This window comes from Oncorhynchus clarkii, chromosome 16 (assembly GCF_045791955.1).
Source record: "Oncorhynchus clarkii lewisi isolate Uvic-CL-2024 chromosome 16, UVic_Ocla_1.0, whole genome shotgun sequence".
In the NCBI taxonomy this organism is placed as follows: domain Eukaryota; kingdom Metazoa; phylum Chordata; class Actinopteri; order Salmoniformes; family Salmonidae; genus Oncorhynchus; species Oncorhynchus clarkii.
In genome coordinates, this window is record NC_092162.1 from 46,549,018 (window position 1) to 46,566,370 (window position 17,353).

Here is a 17,353-nt window from a genome sequence, read left to right on the forward strand (position 1 = left end):
CTTAATTTACCCTGTCCCGCGGCTCAACTTAACTTACCCTGTCCCTCAGCTCAACTTAACTTACCCTGTCCCGCAGCTCAACTTAACTTACCCTGTCCCTCAGCTCAACTTAACTTACCCTGTCCCGCAGCTCAACTTAACTTACCCTGTCCCTCAGCTCAACTTAACTTACCCTGTCCCGCGGCTCAACTTAATTTACCCTGTCCCGCGGCTCAACTTAACTTACCCTGTCCCTCAGCTCAACTTAACTTACCCTGTCCCGCAGCTCAACTTAATTTACCCTGTCCCGCAGCTCAACTTAATTTACCCTGTCCCTCAGCTCAACTTAACTTACCCTGTCCCGCAGCTCAACTTAAACCATAAACGGGGTAAGTTATGCCAAGAGAACACTTTCGTGGAACAAGCTATGTTTTCAAAACTGTAATGTTTACATTAATTTGGATTATTTCCAGGGATACACAACATCCTGAAATATATGTAGATATCTTAGAAATAATACTATATTTCCCTTGACGAGGTGATGCTGAATGTAAAAACAAATCTCAATTTACCCCTCTCCCCTGAATCTCTGTAGGTTAGGTAAGACATCATATACACTAGCATTAATGATTCTGTCACAAACATGACATTACATATGACCATTTGTGACAGTTAAGAAGATGTAAATGCCAAATAATTTTACAAGGTAATGATTTGGGCAGTGGTGAGCAAACAAGCAGGTTGACGTTTATTGTCATGAATCTTGCCCTGTAGTCAGAACTGAGAGATTTCCACTAGATGGGCCGGCCGCAAAATCAAATTGTCGATATCGTAAGAATTCATGAAAACTAAAATATGCTTTTTTATCTTAATTTAAGGTTAGGTTTAGGCATTACGGTAAGCAGTGTGGTTAAGGTTAAGGCTAAGATTATGTTTAAAAACAGATTTTCTGACTTTGTGGCTGTGTCGGCCACTTTGCAGAGTTACCTCCAGGGCAACAATCCTTACAATAAATGCCAACCTGTGAACAAACAACTCTTTGTGTTGAGTTTTACTCATAAATGACTGTCTGTCATGTTCTGATGGGTTGTCGTGATGTTGCTTTAGGAATAAATTGGTTTACTGTATCATTGAAGCGCTGTATCATCAAAACAACTCGAAAACGTAGTGGTAAAATGTAAAAACTTCGCTCCTGAATTCTGAAATTACTTTAAGAATGAACAAAAGAATGACAATTATTATGAGTATAGGCAGATGTACAAAAGTGTTGAGAAGACAGAAAGTAAGAATGGTAAATGACATTAGAATGAATGTTCTATTTTGCTTGTAGACACAATTTGCTTGAAGGCACAGACGATTCTGCACCATTTCACATCATTGCTATTACAGAGGTCCTCTCCATGGGAGACGGGAGTTGGAAAGACAAACTAAAGCGTGATGTAAATACTCTCGGCAGTGAAGAAGCTTCTTTCCTCCCTCCTCCTCTCCTCGTGATTTGCATTTCAAACAGCCGTTGTTTTGCATCTGTCTATTTGCATGCCATCGCATCCTTGCAGGTGGTGGCTTGTCTAACTGGGTGAGATGAAAAGCTCTCTGTGCACGTGTGTGTGTGTGTGCGTGCGTGCGTGCGTGCGTGCGTGTGTGTGTGTGTGTGTGTGTGTGTGTGTGTGTGTGTATCTCTACACATATTGTATCAATAAGAATTCCCAAATCGAAGGCGCTTCCACTTGTCACTAGCAGGGCACATTGCTTAATGAGACAGTCTAGGCAAGAGTCTCTCTCCATAAAGCCATTGGTCCAAGTTCACAGTCTATTTATTGAAACATTGTCCAGTTGTGTCTCTGCGTGTGGCTCATCCAAAACTTAGCCTGAATGCATACAGCAATTCCCAGCTCAGCATTTATCTGTCACAGAAAGACAATGTCCCGCTGACAGAACACAATATGGAATCCCATTGAAAGACTTGCCAAGCTATATTTTTTATCTGCCCGTTAGTTAGTCTCAGGTAGGAGCTGGCTGCCATGGCTAAACCCATCTCTGTCTCTCAGAGGACACAGTCAGGGAAGTAAGGATGAGTACTGCATGACATAGGCGTTCCTCTTGAGTTCACATCAGTCACTCTACTCATTTGATAGGGCTGCTCATTTGCTATTGTATTCCTCATTATATTCTGGGGACTGAAGCAGATCTTCACTTTTTTTCAAAGCAAAAAATGTGTGTGATTGACAACTGGCCAGGCCGTGGCACATTCAGGGTCTCAGTCGATTGGCTGAGATGGGTTTTTTTGCTACCGCGCCACCTGAAAAAGGAAAAAGAAGAAGAAATACAGGAACTTCCAAAAGGTCCATTAAATGCTGGGTCACCCTGAGCCAAGTCTTCTTTCCTGGGCATCATTATTTCTGCTGCAGCTAGCCTAATCCACATCTCAGACATATTTTATGTAGTTGACATGAAAATGGAAGCAAATAGTTTATTCCTCAGCAGATGTTAGATGGGTGTAATATACCTGTCCAGAAAGCTTCATGTTGGACTGCTTGTTGTCAGTTTTTATTAATCAATGAATGTATGCAGCACATGTTCAGCTGATTTTCTATTCTCTTTGAGTTGACTCTCATTAGATATTTCCCTACTGCATATCAATTTGAAGCTGATAAAAACCAAGACATATCACAGATTTGCACATTCCTCAAGTCTGTAGTTTGTCCACAGGCATTTAAGGCTGTCAGATTGAATTACATCCCATTAAGATATCTGTATCAGATGGTTTACATGTATAAAACAGTCTCATTTCATGTTTTTCTTCCACAGGATTACCAAATGAGGCTTGCTTAGCCCTCTGTGGCTGATTGGGAGCAGCAGTGTTGATTCTGCCTATGGGAGCAGTAATTGTGACTGATTGTGGGATATTTTATCATCAAAGCAAGGCTTATTGCAAGTACTGTAATCGCATGTGATGATTCCGCATAAACACTGTCGTTCAATTTTTGCATTAACTAGATGTGCAAACATGGGGGGGATAGAGAGAGAACAGGAGAGAGAGAACAGGAGAGAGAAAACAGGAGAGAGAGAACAGGAGAGAGAGAACAGGAGAGAGAAAACAGGAGAGAGAAAACAGGAGAGAGAGAACAGGAGAGAGAACAGGAGAGAGAGAACAGGAGAGAGAGAACAGGAAAGAGAGAACAGGAGAGAGAGAACAGGAGAGAGAAAACAGGAGAGAGAAAACAGGAGAGAGAGAACAGGAGAGAGAAAACAGGAGAGAGAGAACAGGAGAGAGAGAACAGGAAAGAGAGAACAGGAGAGAGAGAACAGGAGAGAGAAAACAGGAGAGAGAGAACAGGAGAGAGAAAACAGGAGAGAGAAAACAGGAGAGAGAGAACAGGAGAGAGAGAACAGGAGAGAGAGAACAGGAGAGAGAAAACAGGAGAGAGAAAACAGGAGAGAGAGAGCAAAAGTGTGACTGCAAGTGCTTATATTTCATCTTACTTTTATCAAAACCATCAATCATTACATTGCCTTTAGGCTATTTATCGTAATCTTTACACAGGGACCACTTTAAAACAAGTATGCATCATTGGTGTCATTTCCCTGATGGGTTCGTTGTTAAAACAGATGTGTAGTTTGCTTGTCATTATATTTTATATTTCTAAGACACTTATAGATTTTATACTTTGTTTTATATGTTTTATTTTGGGACCATGGTGTTAGTGCTGTTCTTAACACCCTGTGTTCAGCTGGATTTTACTGTCTCCTGGAGCTAACATTAGCAGGCTAGCCTCGGCTAGCTCCGGCTAGCTAGATTACCTGGCTGTCACTGGCAAAGCTTGTCTCACGTCGGGACCGCTGTTAAGCATGTCAGACTCCTCTATTTTGGAGTCGGATTCAGAGATGGACAGTAAAGTCATAAAATGTTAGACCTGTGATATGTTTACTGTCGTGAAAGGGAAGAATTTACTGATTTATACATTTGTGAAAAGTGTAAGCAACTCGTTGCCTCAAAAGACTGGAAGACTGAACTACTAGAGGAGAACAGAGTCCTGCTGTTTTGATGCAACACTTCTAAATTACCGAGAGGATAATCGAGGGTGCTCTATGAGATTGGGCTACTCTGCAGTAGCTACTGAGGATACCACCTTGGACCATTTTCCCGTATTAACACATCCCACCGACAAGAACGGGAGAACTACTGCGTCTTGTTCTACACCCTCGGGGGCAAAGTGGAATCGAGTTAGAAGAAGGAAAGAAGGAATATTCCAACGTATCCTCCGTCTGCCCTCTCGCCAAGACCTGCAGCTCTCAAACTGTTTCGCGGCCCTGATCCTGGCCCTCCTACAAGGCCCTCACCCGCTCCCAGACCACTCCACCGCAGTACCCAGCGAAAGCCAAGCCACTGCCTCCTGCGACCTGGGAATCCACGACCTGCCTCTGGGGCTGCAGGTAGCCTGGCGGGTAGAAGAGTTGGGCCAGTAACCAAAAGGTTGCTAGATCAAATCCCCAAGCTGGTAAAAATCTGTCGTTCTGCCCCTGAGCACGGCAGTTAACCCACCATTCCCTGGGTGCCGTAGATGTGTATGTCAAGGGCAGCCCTCCGCATCTCTCTGATTCAGAGGGGTTGGGGTAAATGTGGAAGACACATTTTAGTTGAATGCATTCAGTTGAAAAACTGACTAGGTATCCCCCTTTCCTAGTGTGGCCATTGTAGGGAGTTCTATAGTACGGATGTGGTGGTTGCCGGAGCAAGTACATTCTGCTTTCCTGGTGCTAGGGTGCGTGATATTACTCGGGAGCTTAAGGCCATTCTAGACCGAAACCCTGAGCTTTAAACGGTGATACTAATGACATCAAGCTGCGGCAATCGGGGGAGTTGAGCCCGGACACCTTATGGACAGGCTAATGGATACTGGAAAGAGGATTGTCCTTTCTGGCCCTATCCCAACAGATGTTTCTGGAGGTAAATCTGCTGTCGAAACTCTGCTCCGAAAAAGCATTGGATTTTATCGACTTATCCACTTTTATCGATTTGTTTTGGGAGCTACCTCAGATCTTAAAATGAGACGGCTGACATCTGAAAAGAAGAGGAGCTAGAATGCTGAGTTTAACATTGCACATGCACTAAGCAAGTGATAGGATATAGATCCCTTTCTGAGTCAAAATGCAAGCCAAGATCTACTGCTCAGATTTTTTGAGAACATGACTTAAAAAACGTAAGCCTATGCAACATTAACCAATTAAAAACATTTCTGTAGCAATGAGGATTATGTAGTAGTGTCACGACTTCCACTGAAGGTGGCTCCTCTTCCTGTTCGGGCGGCGCTCGGCGGCCGTCGTCACCGGTCTACTAGCTGCCTTTTCCTTTTCTGTTGGTTTTGTCTTATTGGTTACACCTGTTTCTTGTTTGGGGTTTGGTTAGGGCTATTTAAGCTGGTTATGCCCGCCTGCTTTTGTGCGGGCTTGTTTCTCTGTTTGGTTTTGTGCATGTGTTCTTTTGTTTTTCTCCGGACAGTTTGTGTCCTGTTTTTGGGCCGGTCATTGTATGCACCTGGTGTTTTGGCGTGACCTTCCTTTCACCGGAATAAATACAGTTGTCCTTTAACCTCTGCTCTCTGCGCCTGACTCCGCACCCACTACTCCTAGAAGTCGTAACAAGTAGGCTATAGGCCCAATACATTATCACTGCATATTGGCTATGCTTGAATTGTCCTCAGACCATTTAGAAATGATATTTTTAAAATGTTGGTATATGATCACACTGGTAATAGATCATTTGTTATATTACTTGTGATGCTCAGCTACTGTAAGTGAGCATAATTTGTATTTATTTTACTGGACTAATGACCTGCATCTGATGGTCAGTCTAAGGGGGGGGGGGGGGACAGTGAGGCTGATCTTCACCCAACTCACCATCCCTCCTCTCTCCCTCCCTCCACTGAGAAAAGGGAACACAGTCTTGCAGCTGATGGCAAAACTTAAGTGGCATTTTATGGCTTATAAAAGTGTTGAACAAAGTGTTGATAGGGCTGAATAAAAACTTGGACTTACTCATAAAAACAGCAGCTCTGAGCTGTATTCGTTGAGTATCTCTGTAGTCATGGTTTTACAAGTTTTTAAATCTCACAGTATCAACTTTGCTGTACGTTCAAGGTTTTCTTTTTACAGTCTATGGCTCGAGGAAACTGTGCAGTAACTTGATCTGAGCTATCTGATTGGCCAGTGGTAGGCCTATAGTGTTCTACCTTCAGACACATGAAATTATTCAAAATGGAAATGATTTTCCTTCCCGGCGCTAGGGCTGCTGAATCAAGTGCACCTACCGCCAACAGCATGACATGAATAAAAACAATAGGACCACAAGGCTTTTATCGTTGGTTTTTTTACAGACATTTTTGGTGATCGACTAGGAATGCCTTGGAGATCGCGATCGACCGGTTGGTGACCACTACTGTAGAGAATGATGTACCTCCAGATACACATTCTCTATTTTAAATTCAACCATTTTATATATATGATTTACTAAGTGTCCTGCTAAAAATCGACTTTAAAAAAATCCACATATTGCAGAATAATTTACTTTGATTCTTTACATGACAATTGTTCCCTAGCCAACCCTCAGCTAAGAACTTTTTAAACTTCTCATTCTACTCTAAATGCGCAAGTCTGGTTTTAAGACCTGGACATAGCACAGTTTCAACTGCTACTCTTGTTCTTTGATGTATTAAATTGCTTAAACAATAAAAACCATTGTGCTGCCTAACGTACAGTGGGGCAAAAAAGTTTTTAGTCAGCCACCAATTGTGCAAGTTCTCCCACTTAAAAAGATGAGAGAGGCCTGTCATTTTCATCATAGGTACACTTCAACCATGACAGACAAAATGAAAAAAAAAATCCAGAAAATCACATTGTAGGATTTTTAATGAATTTATTTGCAAATTATGAGGGAAAATAAGTATTTGGTCAATAACAAAAGTTTATCTCAATACTTTGATATATACCCTTTGTTGGCAATGACAGAGGTCAAACGTTTTCTGTAAGTCTTCACACACTGTTGCTGGTATTTTGGCCCATTCCTCCATGCAGATCTCCTCTAGAGCAGTGATGTTTTGGGGCTGTTGCTGGGCAACACAGACTTTCAACTCCCTCCAAAGATTTTCTATGGGGTTGAGATCTGGAGACTGGCTAGGCCACTCCAGGACCTTGAAATGCTTCTTACGAAGCCACTCCTTCGTTGCCCGGGCGGTGTGTTTGGGATCATTGTCATGCTGAAAGACCCAGCCACGTTTCATCTTCAATGCCCTTGCTGATGGAAGGAGGTTTTCACTCAAAATCTCACGATACATGGCCCCATTCATTCTTTCCTTTACACGGATCAGTCGTCCTGGTCCCTTTGCAGAAAAACAGCCCCAAAGGATGATGTTTCCACCCCCATGCTTCACAGTAGGTATGGTGATCTTTGGATGCAACTCAGCATTCTTTGTCCTCCAAACATGACGAGTTGAGTTTTTACCAAAAAGTTCTATTTTGGTTTCATCTGACCATATGACATTCTCCCAATCTTCTTCTGGATCATCCAAATGCTCTCTAGCAAACTTCAGACGGGCCTGTACATGTACTGGCTTAAGCAGGGGGACACGTCTGGCACTGCAGGATTTGAGTCCTTGGCGGCGTAGTGTGTTACTGATGGTAGGCTTTGTTACTTTGGTCCCAGCTCTCTGCAGGTCATTCACACTTTTTGCTCACCGTTCTTGTGATTATTTTGACCCCACGGGGTGAGATCTTGCGTGGAGCCCCAGATCAAGGGAGATCATCAGTGGTCTTGTATGTCTTCCATTTCCTAATAATTGCTCCCACAGTTGATTTCTTCAAACCAAGCTGCTTACCTATTGCAGATTCAGTCTTCCCAGCCTGGTGCAGGTCTACAATTTTGTTTCTGGTGTCCTTTGATAGCTCTTTGGTCTTGGCCATAGTGGAGTTTGGAGTGTGACTGTTTGAGGTTGTGGACGGGTGTCTTTTATACTGATAACAAGTTCAAACAGGTGCCATTAATACAGGTAACGAGTGGAGGACAGAGGAGCCTCTTAAAGAAGAAGTTACAGGTCTGTAAGAGCCAGAAATCTTGCTTGTTTGTAGGTGACTAAATACTTATTTTCCACCATAATTTTCAAATAAATTCATTAAAAATCCTAAAATGTGATTTTCTGGATTTTTTTCTCTCATTTTGTCTGTCATAGTTGTACCTATAAGTGTACCTATGATGAAAATTACAGGCCTCTCTCATCTTTTTAAGTGGGAGAACTTGCACAATTGGTTGCTGACTAAATACTTTTTTGCCCCACTGTATAGACCTTTCCAAGGCCTTTGAAACTGTTGACCATTACATTCTCATTCAAAGGCTGACTGAAATAATTCGCAAGTGGTTTGAGAATGATCTGTCTGATAGGCCATAATGCTTGATTTCTGATGGTGTCAAGTCTAGTTTCTTGAACATTATAAAAAGTGTACCGCAGGGGTCGGTACTGAGACCTGTTCTCTTTACTATTTATATAAATAATACTGGTCTATCTGTTAAAACTTGTAATATTCATCTGTAGGCAGACGACACAGTTATGTACACCATTGCCCCAACTGTTGACCAGGCTATGTTAGAGCTGCAACCCTGTTGTCTTACAGAAAGCCGTGGTTGGTTTAAAATGTTTGCTTAATGTAGGTTGACTACATATTTATTCATTAGATAGGTCTCCCATCAATCGGGTTCCCGCCTACAAATATCTGGGCATTTGGATTGACAAAGATTTCATGTTTAGAAAACCTATGGATGAGCAAGTTAAAAAGATCTTGCCTCTCCCTAAATAGCAGAAGCAGATTGTACAGTCAGCTTTCTGCCAGTTCTTGACTATGGTGACATTATTTACCAGAATGCACAGCTTTAAAGCACCTCATTGCTGGAACCAACTACACAAAACGTTACAATGTTCTGGTGCTGCTCAGGCAATTTAATATATTGAATGGGGACCAGCTTACTGAGGAATGTAATCGTTTTTCTTGAATATATCTGTTGTGCTGTATTTTACTTTTTTTATATTGTATTTGATTTTTTTAATGAAACTGTATATGCAGAGCTCCCCTGTGAAAGAGACCCTGGTCTCAATGGTGACTCCCTGCTTAAATAATAATATAGGAAATATATATTTTTTTAAGATACATTTTCTAATAGTTTCATTACCTTCTAACTGTAATAATGCATGAAGTCATATGAATTTGATTTCCTTTGCTGTCCCTTCACATATACTCACCTTGGTGGTCTTGACTTTGTTTCCAGAGCTGCAGGACCAGCCAGTGAGATCCGGCAGTACTTTACACTCCTCTCCCTCCAGACAGGGCTGCATCTGACACCACCACTTCTGACGCACGATGGATGCTGAGGAAAACAGCACAGTGGGCAGTCAGTCACTTGAAATGAGATGAGATGCAACGTGTGGTCTAGAGAGCACTTCAATATATGGGCGAGATAACAACTTTAACATTGAGAATATGTTGGTGCAATACAAACCCGTTGAAGTACTGAAACGCTACCATCTTATATGAAGCATCCTACCTTCAACACAAGAGGGCATTGCCCTTGTTGTCCCGGCGACCTGACCAGGGAAGCAGGAACACTTGACTGTTTGAGAGCGCTCCTCAATCTTGTTCTTATTGCAGCAGCGATGGGCAGCCACTACTTCACAGGTACCTGTCTTTACCTGTGACGAACCTGAGACAGAGGGATTAGGAAAGGTGGTTACTAACTAGCAGTAGCAGCATGCATAGAGAGGGATGAAAACAATTAAACAGCCTCTTAAAATCAGTCAAAATTACGTGAAGCTGTCTGTGCTATCATTTTATGTATGTAAGTATGAGGTCTTAAGATTCTTCTGTAGTTGATTAAATGAAGCTGAAGCTTGAATACATCTAAAAGGTATGTGACAAATGTTAAATTTACAATTCTTCACGTTTGAACTGCCATTTATATAATAGTTATTTTTTTTTAAATTATCATAAAATTACACGAATTCACAATTCACATATGGTCCTGCGTATAACCGCTAGGGGGCAATGCAGTTCAATCTACCGCTGTCCAGTCTTCCTAACAGACAACGCTCACCTTACTGCTGTCCCCAACCACTCAGCAAAGATGGTATTAATGCCGTTTTAGGTTCTCTGTTTTCAATTAATTGAACTTCATGTATAACATTCAACTTCATGTATAACAGCATGTTCATAGTACATCCAGCAATCTGTTGTTAACGCCACGCATGGCGTTTGAGACCTCGCACTTTGTACTTGGAGAGCAATCATTGTACAATTTCACCATCAGGGCCGATACATTTTTTAAACATGGCATCTTGTAGTCTGGTTCTAGATATGCCATTAGGGTATTGAAGCCGACATCCTCTACCAGTGACAATGGCTGCATATCAACTACAATCATTTCTGTAATCAGCGCTGTGATTTTCTCACTCCATCCCTTTAACTTCTCAAAGTAATGCCATATAGGACTTCACTGAGGCCGCTTCCCTCTCTCTCTGCCATCTTTCCAACTGTTAACGACAATGAGGTGTGGACCACTTTATATTGGTGGCAAACAATTTGAAAGATGCATATATCCTCCTATTTACAGCATTGTTGTGTTATGTATTTGTTTAATTTCATACAATGGGTGGGTCTAATCCTGAATGCTGATTGGTTAAAACTGCATTACAGCCGGTGTCTATTCCACAAGTTATCACCGGCTAAATCTATGACGTTGAAATGCCTATTTAGTCTGTTCCATCTGACTGCGCAATCCAGTGTCTCATCAGCTCAGCCAGGCAATTTATATACTTGATCTACAATGTGAAAAGCATTAAGACATTATCTCCCATTTCTTCTAGACTAACAGTTTTCAACAGCAGAGATTTGTATAAACCTTGCTGTCTGTTTCTGCGACATTTGTAACAATATTTCAATTGTTTCAATGGTGAAATTTGATCTCCAGCTGTCCCATAGTAATGAATCTGTAGGGAGTCGAGTTGAGACGGCGTTTCTCAGCGTTTCTCAGTCAGTCGAAATTGTGAATCAGCTGGCATAATTTTTATGGGTATATACAAAGAAATGTGAATTGAAAAAAGGTCAAACGAAACGAAGTGCAGCTAGTTTGAAATCTTTCCATCTTCAGTTTGAAGTGATTGTGTTAGCTGTGTTGTTGGCTAGCTCCTCTGAACAACAGTGTCCTGTCGAGTGAGCACATTTTCTATGCCAGGTGAAATCGCGCCTCATTAGCTCACTGTTATGAATGCATCTAAAAAAAAATAATCACTGGAAAACAGCTTTAAATAAATCCAAATTAGACTACTTTGCCGTTATTCTGGCTGCACTTTTGACGTGACTGTAAATTATCCGTAATTGGCTAGCTAGCATGCAAGGGATAAGAACGTTGCCAGCCAGTATGGCAATGGAGCATTTAGAACGAATACAGAATACAGATACAGAACAAAAAGACTGAATAACTGGGTCGCGTCTCTGGCAACAAAACCGATAGAACAAACGACCAGCCGGCTTGGCTAGCGACCTTAGATTTGTATCGGGCCTATATCTTGTGGAAGGATGAAATAGTATGAATAAATTCATCAAAATCATGTTTTTAATGAAAATATATTAAATTATGATTTGAATATGTTGGTAACCTGTTGTATAAAAGTGATAATGCCCTTGAAGCCGGTGTCTGGAGGATACATTGGCACCGTTTGCAGGCCAACGACTTAGTCTCGGGCCTAATAACACCCATGCCAATATATTCTAAAAACACCAGCTTCTCGGGCATTATCACTTAAATAATGTTTGCCTTTATGATGATGATGATTGAGACCTGTCAGTGGTAGTTTTGTGTATGTATGTATGTTTTCTTAACGATAACAATCCCAAATTCGTTCAAACATTTAAACATCACACCCTTAACATTGACACAGTATCAGCGTTCACATCCTTTTGGATTCTGGAGCAACAGAGCCCCCATGTGGATATAAGAAACATCACAGGGAACACAGTCAAAATGGAGGAAGTACAAGAGAACGTGAACGAGACTATACCAAAAGGGAAAAGCAGCATTCACAGGACTCCCTTTCGGTCATTGCAAAGTTCTCTCATTTCTAATGAGAAAATATACAATAAAATGTAGGTATTAAAAAAAAAAATCAGAATGTGTATGAATGTAATAAGAGATTTTGACGTTGAGGATTGTGACCTTTTGACATGTTAAGTTATTTATATATGTTACGTTATTTATTTATGCCACATTCAGAGGGAACACTGCATAATGCATCAATATTAGTTGCCACTTGAGTTTCAATTACTGCAATAACCTTATTTTAACACAAGATTTGTTCATACATTTCTGTAAATGACCCGTTTCTTATTTATGAATGTATACTTAAATATTATAGTATTATGTAGTCCCCTCCCACAGTAGCTGTAGAAACACCATGAGTCTGGCAAGACAGATACAGTAATTGTAGCATCAGCACTTGTGTTTACTTTCTACCATGCAGACCACAAACACCTATTTTCACCTCATTAGTGTTGGCCTTGCTTAATTCCCAGAAGAGCTGGGAGTACTGGTGACCAGGGGCCATAATGAGTCCAGTGGGGACCAGTGTTCACTGGTATGAATGGTTCTGGGACTTACCTGACTGCCCCCGGGAGCTGTAGTTGCCGGTGGACACTGGTTGGCAGTAGAGGATCACTATGCAGAGCAGGAGGAGGCCCCAGTGTACTGACCACGCCATCTCACAGCTAATAACCTTCATCCGGTCAGCCAAGCAACCACAGAGACATATGTTGTTAGTGAGAAGATATGACACAGCTATCGCACAGTAATGGGGTCTGAAAACTCTGTTTGAAGTTAGAACATTCCGTATGAGATCAAAACACAAACTGTGCTTAGCCTACTCCAAATATTTGAGTAGCAGGACGCTGAAAAGTTGCGCGATTTTTAACAGAATGTTCGAAAAAGGAGGGGGTAGAAGTAAGAGGTTAAAAAAGATAAATAGTATCTACATTTTGTGTCAACATTTCATCAAAAAGTTGGATGAAAGCTTGATAAAAGACATACAATAGGCAACCAATGACTGTCACCTAGTGGTTATAAATCATCAAGTTCTTGGGACAAACGGTTATGAGGAGTACAGCTCATCAGGAGCATGTACCAACAATGTGAATTCACAGCCCAAACTCCAATTTATGTTGCAGCCAGCCAAATTCAACAGGCTGTTTAAAAACAGAACATCTCATACCCTCTATTAGAAATGTAATCCACAATACTGCCACTGTGTATGTACCCATAAGAAGTATTAGACCCAGATTGTTGAGACCACCACGGAGTTAGTAGGACCAGCAATTCTTACAGTACATTGCCATAGTATAGGCAGGCTTTCAGCGCTGCAGGTTTTTGTGCTTATGACACCCAATAACCTGCTCTGAAGACAATTATTTTTTCTCTGTGATTTTATTTTAAGTGATTCAACATTGAATCTGCTCATGAGTTTTCAACCTCAATACGTATGTTTATATATATATGTATATATATACACAGTACCAGTCAAAAGTTTGGACACACCTACTCATTCAAGGGTTTTTCTTTATTTTTTTACTATTTTCTACATTGTACAATAATAGTAAAGACATCACAACTATGGAATAACACATGTGGAATCATGTGGCAACATAAAAAGTGTTAAACAAAACAAAATATATGTTATATTTGAGATTCTTCAAAGTAGCCACCCTTCGCCTTGATGACAGCTTTGCACACTCTTGGCATTCTCTCAACCAGCTTCATGAGGTAGTCACCTGCATTTCAATTAACAGGTGTGCCTTGTTAAAAGTTCATTTGTGGAATTTCTTTCCTTCCTAATGCGTTTGACCCAATCAGTTGTGTTGTGACAAGGTAGGGTTGGCACACAGAAGATATCCCTATTTGGTAAAAGATCCTGTCCATATTATGGCAAGAACAGCTCAAATAAGCAAAGAGAAAAGATAGTCCATCATTACTTTAAGACCAGTCAATGCGGAATATTTCAAGAACTTTTAAAGTTTCTTCAACTGCAGCCACAAAAACCATCAAGCTGCTATGATGGAACTGGCTCTCATGAGGACCGCAACAGGAAAGGAAGATCCAGAGTTACCTCTGCTGCAGAGGATAAGGTCATTAGAGTTACCAGCCTCAGAAATTGGTAAATAACTGCACCTCAGACTGCAGCCCAAATAAATGCTTCACAGAGTTCAAGTAACAGACAAATCTCAACAATAACTGTTCAGAGGAGACTGCGTGAATCAGGCCTTCATGGTCGAATTGCTGCAAAGAAACCACTACTAAAGGACACCAATAATAAGAAGAGACTTGCTTGGGCCAAGAAACACGAGCAATGGACATTAGACCAGTGGAAATCTGTCCTTTGGTCTGATGAGTCCAAATATGAGATTTTTGGTTACAACCGCCGTGTCTTTGTAAGGTGCAGAGAAGGTGAACGGATGATCTCCGCATGTGTGGTTCCCACCGTGACACATGGAGGAGGTGGTGTGATGGTGTGGGGGTGCTTTGCTGGTGACACTGTTTGTGATTTATTTTAGAATTCAAGGCACACTTACCCAACATGGCTACCACAGCATTCTGCAGCGATACGTCATCCCATCTGGTTTGCGCTTAGTGGGACTATCATTTGTTTTTCAACAGGAAAATGACCCAGCCTCCAGGCTGTGTAAGGGCTTTTTGATCAATAAATAGAGTGATGGAGTGCTGCATCAGATGACCTGGCCATCACAATCACCCAACCTCAACCCAATTGTGTTGGTTTGTGATGAGTTGGACCGCAGAGTGAAGGAAAAGTAGCCAACAAATGCTCAGATTATGTGGGAACTCTTTCAAGACTGTTGGAAAAGCATTCCAGGTGACTACTTCATGAAGCGGGTTGAGAGAATGCCAAGAGTGTGCAAAGCTTTCATCAAGGCAAAGTGTGGCTACTTTGAAGAATCTAAAATGTCAAATATATTTTCATTTGTTTAACATTTTTTGGTTGCTACATGATTCCGTATGTGTCATTTCATAGTTTTGATGTCTTCACTATTATTCTGCAATGTATAAAAGAGTATACTGTATATACAGTATATGTATATATCTATACACAGTTTATACAATAATTCCCTTCTATTGTTTTTGACTCAATAACCTGGGCCATATCACCCTTTAACAACCCTCTCTCTGAGCTGAGCACTTCTATCCCATAAACCCCACCCCCCAAATATAACAGCAAGTGTTCCAAACCAAAAAAGTAGTCCCAGAAAAACTAGGACAAGGGTTTCTTCTTTTACATGTAATTACAGTGATGAATAATGCACAAAGGAAGAAGCATATCAGGAGAATTGACTGAGGTATTTTTAACTACCATCTGTTCTTCAACAAGGTCTTAAACCTGTTACTGTCTGTCTGTCTGTCTGTCTGTCTGTCTGTCTGTCTGTCTGTCTGTCTGTCTGTCTGTCTGTCTGTCTGTCTGTCTGTCTGTCTGTCTGTCTGTAGTAGGTAGCCTACCACAGTGTGATGTAACTCACCAAGGGTAATCACATATCAAACACCACAGTGAGCAGGCAGGTTATCACATTACCTCTCGGTGACCAGATGAACAAGACTAGCACTAAATAGACAACAATGCTTTTGTCATACACCCACTTTAATTCAAACAAATCAAATAATTATTTCCCTCAAGATCCATAGTGTATCAGCTTTCATTGTGATAAACAAAAAAAACAGCAGCAAGGTGAGGTCCTTCAGCCAGTCAGTCACCTGTCGAACGCAATATTAAAAATAAAATATGCATTGATATTAGGCCTACAGTATCTCAAAGTCTGTGTTGATCAACCCCTGGGGGGAATAGAGCTATTTACCACTGCTGGCAAGGATGTTATTGCTTTTATTGTGAGATCAAAATCCTTTTCAAGAGACATTAAAGAAAACAACATTTATGAGATAATTTAATCCCAGACAATTACCACTAGACACATAGATAATTCCTTGTGAACTAAAATAGCTTGGCATTACAAAACGTGACACAATACAGGACTTGAGCTGTACAGTGATTCATTATGTCCACAGCAGTATCTATCTAAAGGGCAAGTAGTAGTATATGTATGTTTGTGTGGTGGCTGTGGTGATGTTGAATTTATTACAGCCATTTCCTTACATTTAGCCTGGTAATCACCATTTCTAATCTAAATAGAAGCAAAGTCAATCAACTTAGAAAACCTAAATGTCCAAGTTATTTGGAATCTAATCCACAATGCTGCAGCTGCCACATCATTGGACTGACAATTGTTTGCAGATAAAGCAGTCTGTCATTGACTGACGACCTAGTTAATTTTATCACATTCATGAAATAATGGATCGAATTAAGATATAGTCATCACTCACTTACCTTTGTCTTAGTCTTACAAATTATAGGCATATATATTTGTGATGCGAAAGTGGCTACTTTCCTGATATGAAGTTGCGGTCCATCCACCTGACAGTTTATAAGTAATTCTCATATGCATGATAAATTACACTTTGATCTATCTGTTCCTATCTATCTTTGCTTTTATATAGCTAGTTTCGTACTAACCCCTAACAACTGGTTCCTAGTGAGTCGTCTGTAGTGTAGAGAAAGTATTATCCACATCGATGCGCAATAGGCGTGGAATAACGGTTGTAAAACAGTCCCCTCCTAGATAATTATTGGTTTCCGTTTAGTTTGTTTCTCTTCCGTACTCCGCCTCTCGTTTGGTGTAAATACTGATGAAAAACCGCGTGACACGTCGCTCCACTCCAGACTTTTGCTTTGAACAAGATACAGTCCGAGGTGGAAAAAGAAAAGAAAGATAACTTTCACTGCTGTTGAAATGTATTCCATCCCGGGCTTCAGAGATGTCCTCTTCTCATTGATAAACGAATGGACTAAACATTCAGGTTAGGTATCGTATCTGCATGCAGTCGCCAGTGGGCAAAATTTGTGATTGGTATGTCCTTCCCCAAAGCTAAATTACACCACAGCTGAGGGCACAAGAGACCAGTTTTCACATGATAGGCCTACCGACTGCTTAGCACGCCAGGAGGCTTTCTCGTCATTAAAAAACTTAATCAAGAATCCATCTGTTCCCAGACCACACCAAACCTCATTCATTATGATGCGTAAGGAAGGATTTATGAGCTTATGCTGATTGAACACAGTGGTAGCGTGTGTGGTTACATTTTATTCACCAGCTCACTTACTGCGGGGTTTGAATGACAACATATCCGGGGGTGTTCCAATTTAAAACTCATCTTGCTAAAGAAAGTGTGAAC

The 17,353-nt window shown here is 41.0% G+C and overlaps 1 protein-coding gene across 1 annotated transcript; it reads right to left on the bottom strand.

The window, feature by feature from the left end:
- Positions 1-1,659: 1,659 nt before the first annotated feature.
- Positions 1,660-16,646, bottom strand: LOC139367663 (chemokine-like protein TAFA-2). Its single transcript, XM_071105939.1, has 5 exons — positions 16,449-16,646; positions 12,671-12,785; positions 9,566-9,721; positions 9,264-9,388; positions 1,660-2,278 (listed from the first exon to the last, which is right to left on the bottom strand). The coding sequence occupies exons 1-5, from the start codon at positions 16,476-16,478 to the stop codon at positions 2,267-2,269; spliced, it is 438 nt and encodes a 145-aa protein (XP_070962040.1). The 5' UTR covers positions 16,479-16,646; the 3' UTR covers positions 1,660-2,266.
- Between the last annotated feature and the right edge of the window lie 707 nt (positions 16,647-17,353).

Coding starts and splice junctions, on each gene's coding strand:
- LOC139367663 (XM_071105939.1), bottom strand. CDS start 16,478: ATGCCTATAATTTGTAAGACTAAGACAAAG. Junction 12,786..16,448: donor TTTGTAAGACTAAGACAAAG/GTAAGTGAGTGA, acceptor GACCGGATGAAG/GTTATTAGCTGTGAGATGGC. Junction 9,389..9,565: donor AATGCCCTCTTGTGTTGAAG/GTAGGATGCTTC, acceptor TGTTTTCCTCAG/CATCCATCGTGCGTCAGAAG.